General features: G+C 57.5%; 1 protein-coding gene across 1 annotated transcript; it reads right to left on the bottom strand.

Annotated features, from left to right (window-relative positions):
• Positions 1–3,233: 3,233 nt before the first annotated feature.
• On the bottom strand, positions 3,234–4,484 carry POU4F3 (POU class 4 homeobox 3). Its single transcript, XM_054217491.1, has 2 exons — positions 4,365–4,484; positions 3,234–4,082 (listed from the first exon to the last, which is right to left on the bottom strand). The coding sequence occupies exons 1-2, from the start codon at positions 4,482–4,484 to the stop codon at positions 3,234–3,236; spliced, it is 969 nt and encodes a 322-aa protein (XP_054073466.1).
• Positions 4,485–16,425: the final 11,941 nt, after the last annotated feature.

Raw genomic sequence — 16,425 nt, 5'->3', positions numbered from 1 at the left:
ATCCTCACGCACCTGGAGAGGACCAGTGGGGCACAAGGGAATGGGGGTTGCCTGTCGGTGGCAGCTCCTCACAAAAGCAGGGTCCTGAGAGCGTGAGGGTGACCAGGGAGCCAGCCCCCGGGTCTGAGCTGAAAGGCAGCCCCTGGCCCAGGCGTGCGGGGAGGGATGGACGCCAGCGGGCAGAGGCCAGGCAGGCTGCGGGCGAGGGGCTGCACCGCGCTGCCGGGCTTCTCCCGGTGACGCTTCTCACCAGATTTGTTCGGCACCTTGGCAGGATGCAGTTTCCCACGAAGCCTTTTAACAGCACAACGGGTACCAAAAAGTGAGCAATGCCTCGTGCCTCATGTGCGTAATGCCTTCGTCTGTCTCCCAGGGCACAAAGTCCCGGGATCGTAATACAGATCTTACTGTTTCAGAGCAGCAGCCAGTAAAACTCTCTCTGCAATTCCTCAGTGCAGCCAGAACAGCCCCTGCTTTCATTTCACGGGGAGCTGGGGGGGCAGAGAAGCCAGAGGTGATGTGATGGTGGTCACAGCAGCAGAGCGAGGATGGCGAGACCAGGAGAGCACTGCACACCCCCTGCTGCCAGTCAGGATCCAGCCGCACATTGATTCCGTCTGCCTGCCCTCCACCACCCCTAACCATTCCCTTCTGGTTTTAGGGCACTCCTTGATAGACCAAGAAGATGTAGGCTCCTCTTTGTGCCTCCTCAGCAATAAATACCAGTTCTGAACTATTCCGACTGAAGTGGAAAGAACTTAATCCCCAGCTCCAGGAAGATCAGATGAGTTTCCTGTATCACAGTGTATTTACCTGGCACCAGAGCTCTGGGAGCCAAACTCAGGGGAAGGCTAAGACACCAACAAGAATTTAAACAGCACGTACCTGACCTCCACAGTAAAATCCCAAATGAAGTGATCAGGTCCTGTATACAATATCTGGGCAGAGAAAGGCACAAACCTACACATGCAGAGTGAAAAGAAACCCGGAATTTGCTAAGAGTGAAATCTGGGCAAAGAGCAGCACTGTGTCCGTGCAGAGAGGAACCAGGAATAAAGGAGGATAAGCAAGAAGGACCAGGTGCTTCGGATCTCACAGGGCAGCGTATCTGCGGGAGAGGAGCAGCACACAGCAGCTCGTTTCTGGGGGCGAACGGGAGGTTTCAGAAAGTTCGTTAAGGACTTGTTCTACATCTTTAAGACGCTTTCTGGACCTAGCCAAAAAGGACAAATACCAAATTGTCACAAAACCACAGCAGATCTAGGCAAAACCAGAACAGCCACAGAAAGTAAAACTGCAGTGACGTCCTTGCCGTCATAAGCGCAAGCACGATCCGATTTCCCTTTCAGAAGGGAACAGGCAAGAAGATACGGCCCCCACAGCTGTAAGGTTGTCTTAATAAACACTGGTGAGAAGAAACACGGGCTAAATCAGGCTCAAGCTAGGTTTAATACAAACCGGGGAGGATAATACTCCCACTTGAGGACAGCTTTAGGAGGTTTAAGTTATTTTTGTTGCGTGGTGGGAGACAACAGCCTTGTCAAACGGCGTGGCTCTGCGGTCCCTGCCGGCCGTGGCACCGCCTGGGTGCCAGGCTGGATCCCGGTCCCATGGGCGCCCCGGCTCTCGGGACCCCTCCCCTTCCACAACGCCTGTGCGTGCGGCGCGGCAAAAGCAGCGTCCCGGGTTTAACCAGGGGGGCAGCTCCGCTCGGGACCCCCGTGCTGCCGGCCCCGGTCTCGCAGAGCCTCGCACGCCGGTGTGCGGGCGCCGCCCCCCCCCCCCCGACCTCCCGGTGCCGGCCCCGCCGCTCCCGCAGAAGCCCCCGCTCGCCCCCCGGCCCCGGCAGCGGCCTCAGCCGCCGGCGCCACCCCGGTGCTTGCCCCTCGCCCGACAGCGGGGCCCCGGGACGGGCCGAGGGGGCGGCGGGTCCCGGCGCTCCGCACTGCCGCCAGCTGAGCGAGCGGCACCGGCCCCTCCGCCGGACCCAGCCCCGCTCCCGCCGCATCGCCCCGTCCAGCCGCAGCCGACCGACCGCCCGGAGCCCCGACGGCCGCCGGGGCCGGTCCCCAGCCCGAGACGGGGCCGCGACCCCCGGGACGGCGGCGGGGGACGCTGCCAGCCATGCACCGGGCGGAGGGAAATGCTATAAACGCCTCTTACCTGTCTGGTTTGTGTAAAATCACCCGCCCGAAGCCCCCGCGGCCGGCGGCACCGGGAGCCGTGCGGCGGAGTCCGAGCGGGCAGCGGGGAAGGGACGCCACCTGAGTCGCCTTTTGCCCCCCCTTATATACTGCGGTAGGCGATTAATATTGCATCACCCTTATTTTAAATTTTCAGAACCCACAATATAATGTAATGGCATAAGGGCATTTATTATTAAAGGATATTTGATTGGGGAAAAATCACTGGGGCTGATTGGAAAAACACGGAGCGAGGGAGCGCTCTGGCTTCCCGGCGCCCTGCGATTAAAAGGCTGAATTTGTACGGTCCTTCCTTAACGGGGGAGGAGGGTGAGACCCGGTTCTAAGATTTGAGGTTTGTCACTCATCGAAATGCTGAAGTGAAATATTCAGAGGAGGCTCGCGCTTCGATCATTAATTTTTAATCGTTAAGGCGCTTCTGGGAATCGTAAATAAAAGCCTTCTCCCCCTTTTAAACAGCATGGGAAACGAACCCGCCGTCGGTTTTGTTGGGGGGATTTTTTGTTCCCACCCGACGGGCGAGAGGCGCCCCGGGGCCGGCGGGGGGGCGGCTGCTGGTCCCCCTGCGACCGGTCCGCGAGCGCGGAGCGGGGCCGGGGCGCCGATGGCACCGCGGGGGCCCGGCGGGGCGAAGCCACGTCCCGTTCCGCGGGGGGGACGCCCCGCCGAGGGCTTTTCGTTTGTTCTGCGCTCGCAAATATCTCCTTCGGTGCTGCCGGCGCTGCCGAGGAAAGACACGTCCCTTCGGGTTGAAAAATAAAGCTTTATTCCACAGAGGGGCGGGGAGCGGCGCTCGCCCGGACGGGGCGGCGGGGCCCGACGGACCGGCGGAAGGGAGCGCGGCCGGGCGCCGGGGCGGCTCTTCCCCCGGCGGGACGGAGTCCGCGGAACGGCGGAGACCCCGCGGCCCCGCTCCGCCGCCGCGCTCGGCTCCGGTGCCGGTGCGGTCGGCGGGGCCGGGGTGCCCCGGCGGGGCGGGGGACCGCCCCGTCCCGTGGCACGGCGAGGGGTCCCGTCGGGGCCGCGCCGTCAGTGCACCGCCGAGTACTTCATGCGCTTCTGCTTCTGGCGCTGGTTGCAGAACCAGACGCGCACCACGTTCTTCTTGAGGTCCAGCTTCTCGGCGATGGCGGCGATCTTCTCGGAGGAGGGCCGGGGCTGCAGCGCGAAGTAGGCCTCCAGCGAGCGCTTCTCGGGGGCGGCGATGGAGGTCCGCTTGCGCTTGCGCTCGGCGCCCGGCAGCAGGTCGGGGCCGGCGGGGCGGTCGCGGTGGGCGGCCTCGGCGCCCTCCAGCCAGGCCTGCAGCACCGGCCGCAGCGCCGTCATGTTGTTGTGCGACAGCGTCAGCGACTCGAAGCGGCAGATCGTGCTCTGGCTGAGCGAGCCCACCCCCGGCAGCTTCAGCGCCGCCAGCGCCGCCCCCACGTCGGCCTGGGTCACCCCCAGCCGCACCCGCCGCTGCTTGAAGCGCTCGGCGAAGGCCTCCAGCTCCCGCGGGTCCGACTCCGCCTCGGGCGCGGCGGGCGGCGGCGGCCCCCCCGGCGGACCCACGGGCACCGGCAGCGGCGGCAGCGGGGCGGGCAGGGCGGGGGGCTCGGGCAGCCCGCCGACGGCCAGCGAGGGCGAGAGGTGGTCCAGCAGGTCGCCGCCGTCCAGCGCCGGGTGCGGGAGCGGGTGCGGGTGGGCGGCGAGGGCGGCGGGGTGCGGGAGGGCGGCGGCGGCGCAGGGGACGCCGCTCATGGCGTGGAAGGCGGCGTCCGGCTTGAAGGGGGGGTGGTGGTGGTGGCCCTTGGCGTGGGGGACGATGTCGACGGCCGCCAGAGCCTCGGCGCGGGCCAGCAGGCTCTCATCGAAGCTCCCGAATATATTGCCCTGCAGCTGCGAGCAAGAACGCGCATGGTGGAGTCAGTGGGGAATACTGTCATCGCCGGATGAAAAACCTGCCCCGGCACCGCGATTCCTCCTCAGAGCTCAGGTCATAAAAATTAATATGAAGGCAGCAGCTCTGCCCGCGCAGACGTGCGGAGCAGAGACGGGAGCGGGAGAGGGGGGGAGAGAGGTGCCGAGACGCGCGATTGTTCTGGCGACATGAAAAAAACATTAAGCCGTTGCCTGTCAGAAAATGTGCCTTAAAGCGGTGATTATGCTTCATCTACATACCTGCGGGGCCGGGAGGCAAACTCTGCGCATCGCCTCCGCGCTGGAGTGCAGGCTGGAGAACTTGGGCTCCTGGAGGGCGGCGTGCATGGCGAAGGGCTGCTTGGCGTTCATGGCCATCATCTCTGCGCACCGCGCAGGTAGGCAGCCCCTGACATGGGCTCGGGGTTGTCTCTCTGCCTCGCCACTGCCCGAGTGAGCGATTTTCGATGGCAGAGCTGCCCCGGCGCGCCCCCCCGCCCCCCCCACCCGCTTCTTCACTCATCTTACACGCTGCCTGCCAGGAGCGGGCCCCGCGCAGGCGTGATGCGCCGCGGGCAACGCGGGCAGCACGCGGGCAGCGGGACCCCCCGGACCTCCCCGGACCCCAGCAGCCCGCCAGCACCGCGCTCGGGGCGGCGGGACGCGCCGTCGGGGCCGGGAGCGACTCGCAGCCCGCAGCCGGGCCCGGTATCCCCTCGCCAGGTCCCGGGGCAGTCCCGGCTGCGCCCCCCGCCCGGGTCCTGCCCGTTCCTGGACTGGGAGGAGACAGGGCGACAGATCCCGAGGGACGGGGATGGGAGGAGGGGGCATTTCTTCGTGGGCAAAGCCCACGGGCTGATGTTTGGACCAGAGGGACCATCCTTGTCCAGGAATCAGCTGCCGGGGCGTCTGGTGTCCCCTGCACCCAGTCGCTGCTGGCACCAGCCACTCGCCAGTCACCAAAAGTGTCCCCTGCAGCCTGTGCCGAAAGGCTCCTCTGCCCCACGCCCGGGATGGTGCCACTCCTTCACACGCCGGAGGGATAAACTGGGCAAGCCACAGTGCATCAAAGGGAAAAACGTCTTTTGTGGTTCCCACATGGGTAGCAGAAACCCCACAGCGTTGCCTTCATACAGTAACCCTGTGCCACCGCTGGCTGGGAACGCAGGCACTGCTCCCGCTGCTCCCGGGGTGCCACTGCGTCTACACCCTGCTGCCGTGAGCTTGGATGTAAACCCCTCCTCTGGCACCCAGTCCCCTCAGATGCTCACATCAATTGTCACTCGGGGATCAATCCTGCACGTCTTTACTGAGGTGAATCCCCACTGAAACCAGAGCAGTGGGGTCAGGCCAGGGCCTGCGGGACCTGCATGGGGGCGCGGGCTGGGGAGAGGAAAATTCAACTGCTGGCAGTGTCCGTCAGTGCGACGGGGTGACAGGGGCCTGTGGGCAGGGCTGCCACTGTGACTCAAAGTGCAAGGAAACATTTCCACTGAGGAATTTGTTTTCATAGGGAACTGTGAGAAATCTATCTGTCTGGGTAGAGTATGGGGCTTCTTAAATGTCTTTGGTGCAGCTTCAAGTTCCAGAGAGGCTCCAAGATCCTGCCCAGGGCTCAGCTCCAGGCACAGGGGCGGCTCAGGGTGACTCAGTGCTGCCCTTCCCTCGGCACACACCCCCCGGCTGCCAACCTCCATAAATCCTGTAAAATACATTCTCCAGTGTAGAGGAGTAAAGTAAACTGAGAGATGTTAAGTGAGCTGTGCCATGCTTACATACGTATTATGGTCTGGAAACATCTGATCCTTGACTCAGCACGAGAAAACAGACACCCCTTCCCCCCCCCCCCCCCAAGAAAAATAGTCCTGAAATTGTCATAATTCTGCTACTGAGCGGTCGTTTTATTTTTGCTCTCTGTATCTTCACACATCTTTAGACACTACTAGACTTCGATGGTCCAGGGATGTAAGCATTTTGCAAGTGTGAAATTTGAAGCTCTTAAACAAAAATAAAATATATTCCTAGATTTAAAGTTTCCAAGAGTTTTGTGAGTCTTAACAAATACTGACCAAGAGGCAAAGGAGCTGCTGACTTGGTTTCCTGACAAATGTATTGACAAATGTGGGGCTCAGAGAAAATAAGAGGTACTACTTCTGTGGTAAAATGCCTTTCATTTATGGAACACGCACACCCCAAAGATGCTTGTGAGAGAGAATCATGGAACCATAGAATGGTTTGGGTTGGAAGGGACCTTTAAAGGCCATCCAATGCCACCCCCTGCCCTGGGCAGGGACACCTCCCACCACACCAGGTTGCTCCAAGCCCCGTCCAACCTGGCCTTGAACACCTCCAGGGATGGGGCAGCCACAGCTTCTCTGGGCAACCTGGGCCAGGGGCTCACCACCCTCACAGCAAAGAACTTCTTCCTCATATTTAACCTTAATCTGCCTTGTTTGAGTTTAAAACCGTTTTAAACATTTTCCCTCCGTATGTCGCAGCAGGTGAAAATGTAGCCTAAATGACAAGAAGTCGCCTGTTTTATAATTCACTCCAAAAGAACGTTTCACACTCTGATGCGCGTATTTATTGAGCCGTTCTCTGCCCGAAAGGTGCAGGAACGCCGCCGGAGCTGAGGGGCCGAGGCTGCAGAGGGAGGTGCTGGATTGCGGGAGCAGCAGCCTGTGCAGGGAGCTGGGGGCTCACCCCGGCGGGGGAGCCGCTGCCCACGCCCCACTCAGCAGGTAACGGCGGTTCCGGAGCGTTCCCCCGCCGTTGCCGACCCGCACCGACCGGCGAGGGGCTGCCGGGCGGGGGGGCTCCGGGCGGAGCGGGGCCGGGGGCTGCGGGCTCCAGCACCCTGGACAGCGTCCGCCGCGGAGGCGCGCAGGGCGGTGCGCGGGGGGCGCAGGGTGCGCGGGGTGGGTGCGCGGGGTGCGCAAGATGCGCAGGTTGGACGTGCGGGGGCAATCAGGGCAGTGTGCAGGGGGCGCAGGACGCACAGGGTGGCGGTGGGGGGCGCAGGACGAGCAGGGTGGATTGTGGATGCGCGGGTCACGCCGGGTGATGCGCGGGGGGCGCAGGATGCACAAGATGAATGTGTGGGGTACGCAGGGGGATGCACGGGGTCGCGCAGTGCCGCGGCCGCCCCGTTGCCCCCCGTCCGAGGGGTGCAGGCGGGGAAGGGGGCGCGGGGAGCGAGCTGCGGGAGGAGCGAGTGGGAGAAGCAGCTTCCTCCCATTGGGGGGAACCGTCGCGTTGTCGCAAAGCTCCATGCCCTGATTTATGATAAAAAATTTAAAGGAAATCATTTATATTTCAGAGGGCCTAAATAGCTGCATGAAAGTTTTATCTAAAGTGGCACCATATTTATAGGCAGTTCTGCTGTGTTGGAGGTAATTAATAGAGGGATAAATTTCAGGCCTTTGTTTTGTTTTGTTTTTAACGTTCCCTTTATTTAGCGCTGGCTGGTTAATGTAAATAAATAAGAGGATGCAAACAGAAAGCTGGGTGTAAAGCCCAAGTAGTGCCTGTTCCCTAGGACACGTCTCCCCAGCACCGACTCCCAGAGCATTCGCATTGGGCTGGCGCTTTTCCCCATCTCTCTGCTGCTGCTTCATTCCCTCCGGAGCGAGGAGGAGATGCCGGAGCCCGCAGATGCTCCTTTCCCTGCTCCCGTGGGAAGCCATAGGCCCCGTTCGGAGGATGCTGCAGCTAGGGATTAGCCGTTCAGACACAGAGCTCGGGTCGGGGCTCCTGTCCCAGCCCAGACCTGTCTCCCACCCCAGCCCAGACCCCTCTCCCGTCCCAGCCCTCCCCAGGAACACCTTTCCTCAGTGCCTGCTTGAAGCACAGTCTTTTCCTTCCCCCCTGAAGGCAGCCACTTTGAAAGAAACTGGGCTGGGTAATCTAGCTGCTGAGCTGCCTTTAATTAAAGCTGTAAAATATTGATGTTCCTGGCCCTGTCTACTGACGTTACACCTTACAAACAGAGGAGAGGAGTCCAAAGGATAAACAATAACAAGTTAAAAGAGCCCAGATGGTTTGCCATCAGAAACTATCTGAGGACTCAAAGGTGTCACTGCAATAGATTTCAGAGATCATTCACATACTAGTAAATAATTAATAGTATTTCTGGAAGAAAAAACCCACCAAACCCATACCCTGATGGAACATCACTAGTGACTCATTGAAAATCTGAAGGTAAAAGTCAGATTAAAAGCATGTGCTATTTTATTCTTTGTCATAATTCAAAGATTGTTATCCATTTTCCTAATGTATAAAAATATTCTGTTCTTATTTAGAATTTAATTCAAAGCCCATCACAGTCAGAGTGTTGTTGATAGGCTCTTGGTTTCATTGCATTCATTCAATGTAGTTTAAAAATTATATAGTAAATGCTCACACAGAACCGATGGGAAGTTTGAAATATAAATGTCTGTTATTTAACACACAATTCATGCTAATATCCCCTCTGCAAGGGGCTGTCAGCAACACTACCCATCACAGTCACAGAGCCAACATAAATCACCACATTAAATTTTCTTCAGATGCTATTTAAAACAACCACATAATTTCCCACAAATCCGGCCCTTCTGGGGTAGATTCCTGTGATACTTTGCCGTTCAATATCTGCGACTAAGCTACTGTTTGTGTGACTACCACAAAGATAGCGTCCTTTCCCTGGCGGGGAGTGCAGCCATGTGCACCCGCTCTGGCTCCTGCCCTGGGGCCTCTGCTGCCCTCCCCGGCCCACCCCACGCGCCGGGGGGCTGCTTCCTCACGCCCTGGTGTTTGGCTTCACTCTCTATCTGAAAAAAAGTCACGGTTTGCAGACCTGATTCAAGATATTCACCCAATAAAATAAGTTGTGTTGCTGAGGTGCGGCCTGTTACCACAAACGCCTGACCCGTGGGGAGGGAGAGGGACGAGCGGTGACTTTGGGGGGTCCCTGTAGAGCCTGGGTTTGTTTAGTGCCCTAAAAGCAGGAGCCACGCTGCGCCCAGTATGATACGGCTGTTCCACTGCACAATCTGATCGAGGAAATATCTAGGATTACCCAGACAGTCAATTATTCATCAGCTAAACGGCCAAGCATCAATTACCTGGCTTGATTCTCTTATTCATTAAGGAGATTGAAGAGCCCAACTTAACAAAGCAAAAAGAAAGTTGCTAAGTTACAGGAGCTGCCCGGCCGGGTGGCGAGGCCGCGCGTGTCGCGCGTTCAAAGGAGAGGGCTGTGGCAGCGAGGGAGTCTCGGGGCTATAGAGTGTCACGCCGAGCTCTCGGGTTCGGAGCAGCCCGCTCCCCGCAGGCCTGGACGGGGCTGGGCAGAGGGGCAGGACTGCGCCCGGCCGGGCTGCAGCCCCCGCAGGCAGAGACGGGCTGCGGGGGCCTGGCCAGAGGAGAAGGAAAGGTGCTGTGAGGGCATTTTGAAGGAGAACTTGCAGGTTTAAAGCGAGGGGCCAGGGGAGGACCATCATCATTCGGGGAAGTTTGTAACATGGGTGGGGGTGGGATGGAAACTATTTCTGAGAGAAAAGCTGTGAGTGGCACCGCCACAAAGGTACCGCTCGGTGACATCCTCAGCAGCGTCCTGCAGCAGGGAGATCCTGCAGGCAGTTTCAGGCAAAAGCACATTACCCACCCCTCCTGAGCCACCCCCCCTGCAAAGGGCCAGGCGCTGGGGCCTCAGCAGCTTCCCGAGGGCCACCACAGCCCAGCGGGCAGGGAGGAGCTGGGAGAGGGGAAGAGCAGGGAGGCGCAGCAGGGGTGTCCCCACCAGCCTGGGCAGGGCTCAGCCCAAGGTGCGTCTCTCAAAGTCACAAAGACGAGCTGCAAAACCAAAGCTCGAGCCAGCCGGGATGCAGCAGCACATCCCGGGTAAAGCCCTGCAGCTCCAATCACTGAGCTGCCGCCGACAGTATCTACAGCCAAAAATCCACGGCGAGTGTCAGACACAGCCCAGGGGTTGGTCTGAGCAACCCGGCACAGCCCAGGCAAACACAGGTCCCCGCCGGTGCCGGCGTTTTGCTTTCAGAGAAGCAGACGCAGACGTGGGGCTGCAGCTCTGGGGAGCTGCGCTGACCATGAGGAGCGGGGTGGCGAGGGAGGGTGGGTGCCTGTGCTCCCCCCAGCGCTGGAGCATGCGGTGCGCACAGGGCAGGGCACAGCGGGGTCTCTGCCCCCGGCAGAGCGGGTTCGGAGGTCGCCACAGCAGACTCCGGGCACCCAGCCAGGGACAAGGCCCTTCAGTGAAGTGACACAAACCCAGTAGGACACATAGCTTTCACTGGCAGGCTGCTTACCCCCAAAATTGCCACAGCCTGGAAGAGAATAATGGCAACAAATTAAGGTCAGAAAACTGCACTGTACATAGTTGCATGGGGGCAGACACCATCTCTCAACCATTCTGTGTCTGCCGATTACTCCTCCTTACAGGGACTTGAGAGAGCAATAAAGGCACGGCATTTCATTGAGGCAAGAGCAACACAAGGTTCCAGTAGGTACTTGTCTCACCGACGTCACCGCCCCATGCGGGTCGCGGGCATTCCTGAGTCGTGCAGCTCCGCCACTATCACCCAAATGGCTCTGCACACGCTGCTCCAAGCACGGGCTTTCCCGGCCGGCCGGGGGTTGTTGCTCTGTGCCCTGGCTCTGTCCAGTGTCCCCTGGACGTGCTGGACCTCCCCACAAGTCCCTGCTGGTGACCGCTCAGTTTCCGTTCTGGTTGCGGATCTTGGTGCCAAGCCGTTCACAACGGCACACGCCACTCATCCGACTCAACGAGCAGATTTTGCAACACATGCTTCTCTCAGGTATTATTCTCTTCCATGATTTGCCTTGTGCTGTCCCTGCCTTGTGCCCGCTGGCATGGCCGAGCGCTGGGAACTTGGGGTCGAGTAGCCAGGGAGGGTGTGGGAAGGATGGTGGGAAGCAGAATGGCCACACGCGGGTCCTGTCGCTCGTGGCACTGGAAGCAGCAGCGGTTTCCCTCCAGGCACTCCTTCCCTTGCAGCTTTTCGTCTCAGCAAGGACAGGACGGGATCCCTCCGGGGGTGGGGGACACCCGTGGGGCCGCTTGGCTGGAGGTCCCTTGTGCCGGCCCACCAGCCCAGGCTCCCGATGAACAGGCAGCTAGCCCCACTGCTGGACCACTGGACCACCTTCCCAGGAGGGGCAAGGGGAAGGACCTGGGGTCTGTGCGTCGGTTCAGATTGAATTATACGTGCTCGCTCTCGTCTTCCGCAATTAAAAACCAGAAGGAAGCCTTGCTGGCTGCATGCAGAGCAGCTCTCAGGGACCGAAGTCTCGGGCACGTTACTGGGCACGGCCGCTCCAGAAGGCTGAGCCGATATTTGCCAGTATTAATCCTCGATCAACACTAAAAAAGCCTTTAGTATTAGAAAAGCTTCCTGGCCATATTAGAAAATAAGTGCCAAAGCTCCGCTGCAGCGTTGAAATGCTCGTTTAATGGAGGCGGAACAAACGGCCTGTCTTCCAGCAGTAGCGTTCGGAAAGCTGATGCAATCTTATTTTTGAATTTTTCAGTAAACAAGGTTTTGATTTGAGGTCCCAGGAATGCAAGATGCCAGACAGTTCACGCTAACCAGGAGGTCTGCCTTGTACTCGTTTGTAATGTGCATGAATTATAGAACTTGTTTCTTGTATCATTCCCTGAAATTAAAATTGTAACAAAGGACACATTGCTGCTTGTTAAAAATAAACCCGATCTGCTCCTGATGGAGATAATAGGAGCAACATGACAATATTTTCGGGGGGGTGGGGAACAGAGCACTTATCTGTCAGGCATCTCTTTCTTGTTATATTTGCTCCTAATTCTAGAAATACATCTAAATGCAGTCTAACAGGACTCTGTTCCACAAGAAATTAATGAGGAACAAACATTAATTATTCATGTCCTGAAACAGTAGGCCTGCTAATGTTTTTGCTAATCAACAAGTCAAACAGCTGTATCTTTGTCAGGGCAATCTTGGGGAGGATGGAGAAAGAACAACATTGATGTGTTTTACCCGCTGTCCCCACAGTCTTGCCCTCGGTTCGCACGTTTCTCCGTTGGGAATCCAGGGTCGCTGCTGCGTTTTAACGCCATCCCTTGTCACAAAGAGGAACCCAGAGACTCCCCAGCTTAGCATCAGCCGCCGGCAGGAGCAAACGCTGGTGAGAAGCTACAGGGAGCCCCGGGCTGGCTCGGGGTCAGCCCTTCATAGGGAAAATTAAGGGAACGAGGAAAGGAAACCAAAAGTCCAGCCACAGGAAAAAGGAAGAACCAGGACTCAGCTGCTCAAGCCTGAAACAGAGACCGAATATTTGAACAAAACCTGCATTTGGCCCTTCTGGTCCCTTGCGCCTGGCTGGGGGTCGGTGGGCTCAGTGCTGGGTCCTGGGACACCCGGCACGCGGGAACTGTGCGCAGGTTTAGGGCTGACTTTTCACGCTGGGCCTTTATCTGGGTGAACGTAATGAATTGAACCTGCAAAAATGTTGCTGTTTAGACATTTGCCTAACAGAACAGACTTAAAAATTAATGGCTTTGTTTAGAGAAACAATATTTTAAAAAAATCGGGACATAATTAGAGAACAAGTTGCTTTCAAACAAGACATAAAAATGTTGAACAAAATTAAAAATATATTTCCTTCAAAGGGGCATACATAGCCAAAAAAGGACTTAGAATCCTCTTGCTTTGCCAAGATTCAGTGCCCCAAAGCTATTTTTTCAGCTGCTGTGAAATTGTTGATTTCTTGAACAGGAGCAGAGCGAGTGCCGTTCAGCGCGCATTTAAGCAGAGACTCTTAACCATCCTCCATGTACTCCAGCACGGGGCGGTCGCCTCCACATCCAGCCAGAGGAGCCGCAGCGTGTGTGGAGCAGAGACAGCCACGGCCCCGCGCGCTGCCCGGCAAAACTCAGCACTAAGAGAACTCAGGTAAACTGTGCCAGAGAAAGCAGTTCAGCATCCTCACACATTGCCCCCAACACAGCGGTTTGTCTCATATTGACCACGTTTTGGTCATCGTCTATAAACCAGTAAGAGCAAATGTATGTGTTTTTCCCCTTTCAAAATGGAAAAAAAAAAAAAATTCCAAAAAAATTTTCCAAATCGAAGGGATTTTAAGACTCGCCCATAGCACAAAATCTCTCCTTTCCATTTCCAAATTTCAAAATTCCATTAGAGCCTCTGCATCTTAAAACTAGTCCAAGAAGAAGCTCAAGCTGCTTAAATCCTGGAGCTGTCTCATAACAGACAAAGCCCTTCCCTCCTCGGGTGCCCAAACAAGCTGAATAACCGTTTAACAACCAAACCCAGAATTTTCCCGCTCCAGGTGCTCTAACAAACAATTTTCCATCGCATCTGCCCTGGGATTCATTTTGAGTTTGCTCCAGTTCAATGAGGCACCCTGGGAGGTGGTGTTCGGGGCTGGTTCCGGGGGGGTCTGCAGCCCCCTGGGCCGAGCGCTGCCGGGACCCCCCCGTGGAGCCGGTGGGTGCTGCCGTGCTCTGTAAAATCATTCAGATTTGTGCTGCCTTCACATCCCCGTTACATTAATGCTCCCTGAAATCTTCATTAAAATTTGAAATTAAAATGTAAAGGGGGTGGGGAGAAGCCCTGTCACCGGACGTTAAACTCATCCCTTCCACAGCCACATTTCTTGGGGTTTAACAGAAGCAGTCACACCGGCCGCTGCGTCCCAGCGTGTTCCATCGAAGCGGCTGCAGGGCCGAGGAGCAGTGCCGGCCCTTTGCTGCGGCAGATGCTGCTGGCTGCGTGCGTTACACCGTGTTACAGCAGCTCAGCGTGGCGTCGGTGTGACACCTCCCTGCGTCTTCCACAGCTTTGCACCTATCAGGCACAGCAAGACGCTCCGCTGTGATGAGGAGAAGAAAATCTCAAGTTCCTAACCTGCTTTACATTTAGACACAAACACCCCAGCTAGAAATCTCTATAGGCCAAGAAATATTTAATAGAATCATAGAATTGCCTGGATTGGAAGGGACCTTTCAGATCACCGAGTCCAACCATCAACCCAACCCAGCCGTGCCGCCTGCTGTGAGAGGTTCCTGCTGCCTGCACAAAACAGACGCTGAGGGATGGCTTTGCCAGGGACGGGTTGCCTCTGGAGTGGAGATATTGATGGGAAGGTGTTGGCTGCTCCCAAAGCCAGGGAGAGTCAGACAACGGGGGGGACTGTGTAGAGTGAGTCCTGGAGCCGCAGCAGCGCGAGGAGCGAGCCTCGGGCAATACGCAGCCGCGTCGCGGTGCAGGCAGGGCCTGGGGCTTGCGCCCCATCTGAGAGTAGGCACCGCAGCAGCATCGCCCGCCTGCTGCCCCAGCCACCCCCCTGAGGGGGCTGCAGGTCCCTGCTCCTGACAGCGTCCCGAAAAGTGCCACATCAACAGCTACACAGGAATTTGTGATGAAATTAGGCTTGCTCAGGAAGAGGGTTGAAGATGACACCGTTTGGCACCGGTCAGAGCGATGCTCTGTGGCTGATGCTTCTGACGCCTGGCACCAGGTCTTTCCCCAGGGCAGCGGGGGCTCTGTCCCACCCACCGCTCTGCGGCTGCGAGAGGAGCTGGGAAACACTGCGTCCCTTCGTGAGGGGTTGCGGCAGGAGCATCGCCCGGCAGAGGGAGGGCAGAGTCTTTCCTCCCCTGGTTTGGGGAATCACCGCGCCCTAAACCTCATGGCATCAAGTTTTGCAGCCCTTTATTAGGCTTTTCCGCAAAAGAACAATCAAACAGTGTTGGGGCAGCATAAATCTGTAAGAATCCATCCCTTCCACCACAGGCAAACCTCAGACATTAACGTATTTTGTAGTTAAATTAACAAGTCTCATTACTTTTCTCCCTGTCACATCAATTTCCACATGCTGATATTAACGCTTCCACTTGAGCGTACTTCAGCACAACCTGAAAATACTTTCTTGTAGGCCTACATACGTTTACAGTCGCGTATACTTTTACCCTGATTTAGACTTAACTCCCTCTTTCGTAACAGAGACATCAGCAGTTGGAAGTGGGCTTTTTCAGGAAGTCTTCCTCACTCTTCATTGACCCACAGATAACCCAAAGGCACGTTAAAAAGGGAAAAGGAGGAGTGGATGAAATCGTTGTCTGACATATCTTTAGCCACCAGAGAGCACACAGAGGTACATTACGTTGAGTTGACTCCAAATAATTTTCACATGAACTACTAAAGTGCCAGAAATGTATAATTTATTAGCATTTGAATAAATCACAGAGCAGAAGTGCTTTAAGGTTATTGGTGTGAGATGCGCAGACCAGGCTATAATTAACTCAGAAATGTCACTCAGTGCAGGCTCTCAGCGGTGCCGCACTGACACCATCAAGGCACAGCAAGACGAAGTGCCAAAGGGGTTCAACTCCTAAAAAATAAGGCGAACGACACCCCAGCAGCCAAACCCCCAAGCTGGGGGTGACACTGGGGCTGGGCTGGTCCCCCCCTGCCACTGGCAGGGCTTTTCCCCTGGGTCTGGGACACGCGTCTGTCCCTCCAAGCACTCACAGTCACAGCAAGCTGCCCGGCCACAAGAGCCGCTCCGGTGCCAATGGATCCACCTCTCCCGGAGGAACCGTGGCCTCGGCCAATGCACGCGGCCTGGGTCACCTGGGGTGGCACGGGGTCACCACCATCACTGCTGGGGGTCATGGTCATTGCCACTGCCCTCTGCCGGGGTTTTCCCCGCCGACCTTTGTGACTTGCCTCCCCCGCAGCTGGATGCACCGAGAGCGGTGACACCAACTCTGTTACAGCCTTCGTTTGGGCTGGGGCCTATTGACCGGATAAAATGTTTTTTGAAGTTCAAACATAAAAGCTGTTTCCGACAAAAAGTGTATTTGTCAGATGCCATAAAGTAGCAAAAATCTCCTCTTTTGTGGGCAGAGGGGGGCAGAGGCAGGTGGAGCGGGACACCTGGGGGTGGGAGCCATCCTGCCCCCCGCTCTGCTGGGGAACAGGACAGGGACAAGGAAATCCCGCCGTGCCCCAGCTCCGACGGCGGGCCCCGGCCTGTCCCCGCACCCACACACCGTCCCCAGGAGCCCCCGTGCCCCCAGTCCCCGGCTGAGTGCCAGCGCTGCCGACCATGATGGCGCAGGGGCTCCGGGACGGGAGGGTGCTGCGCTGCCCGCGAGGACGACGGGCAGGTCCCTGGGGCCTGGCGGGACAGAGGGACACCGGAGCCATGCCGGTGCTGCAGCCCGCCTGGACCAGGGCCAAACGCCCGGGAAGTGACGGTGGTTTGGGGGCCGTGGGTGGAAAAACCTGCCCTCACTGCACCC

Source organism: Rissa tridactyla, chromosome 11 (assembly GCF_028500815.1).
Source record: "Rissa tridactyla isolate bRisTri1 chromosome 11, bRisTri1.patW.cur.20221130, whole genome shotgun sequence".
NCBI lineage: Eukaryota > Metazoa > Chordata > Aves > Charadriiformes > Laridae > Rissa > Rissa tridactyla.
This window is presented reverse-complemented; position numbering and strand designations above follow the sequence as displayed.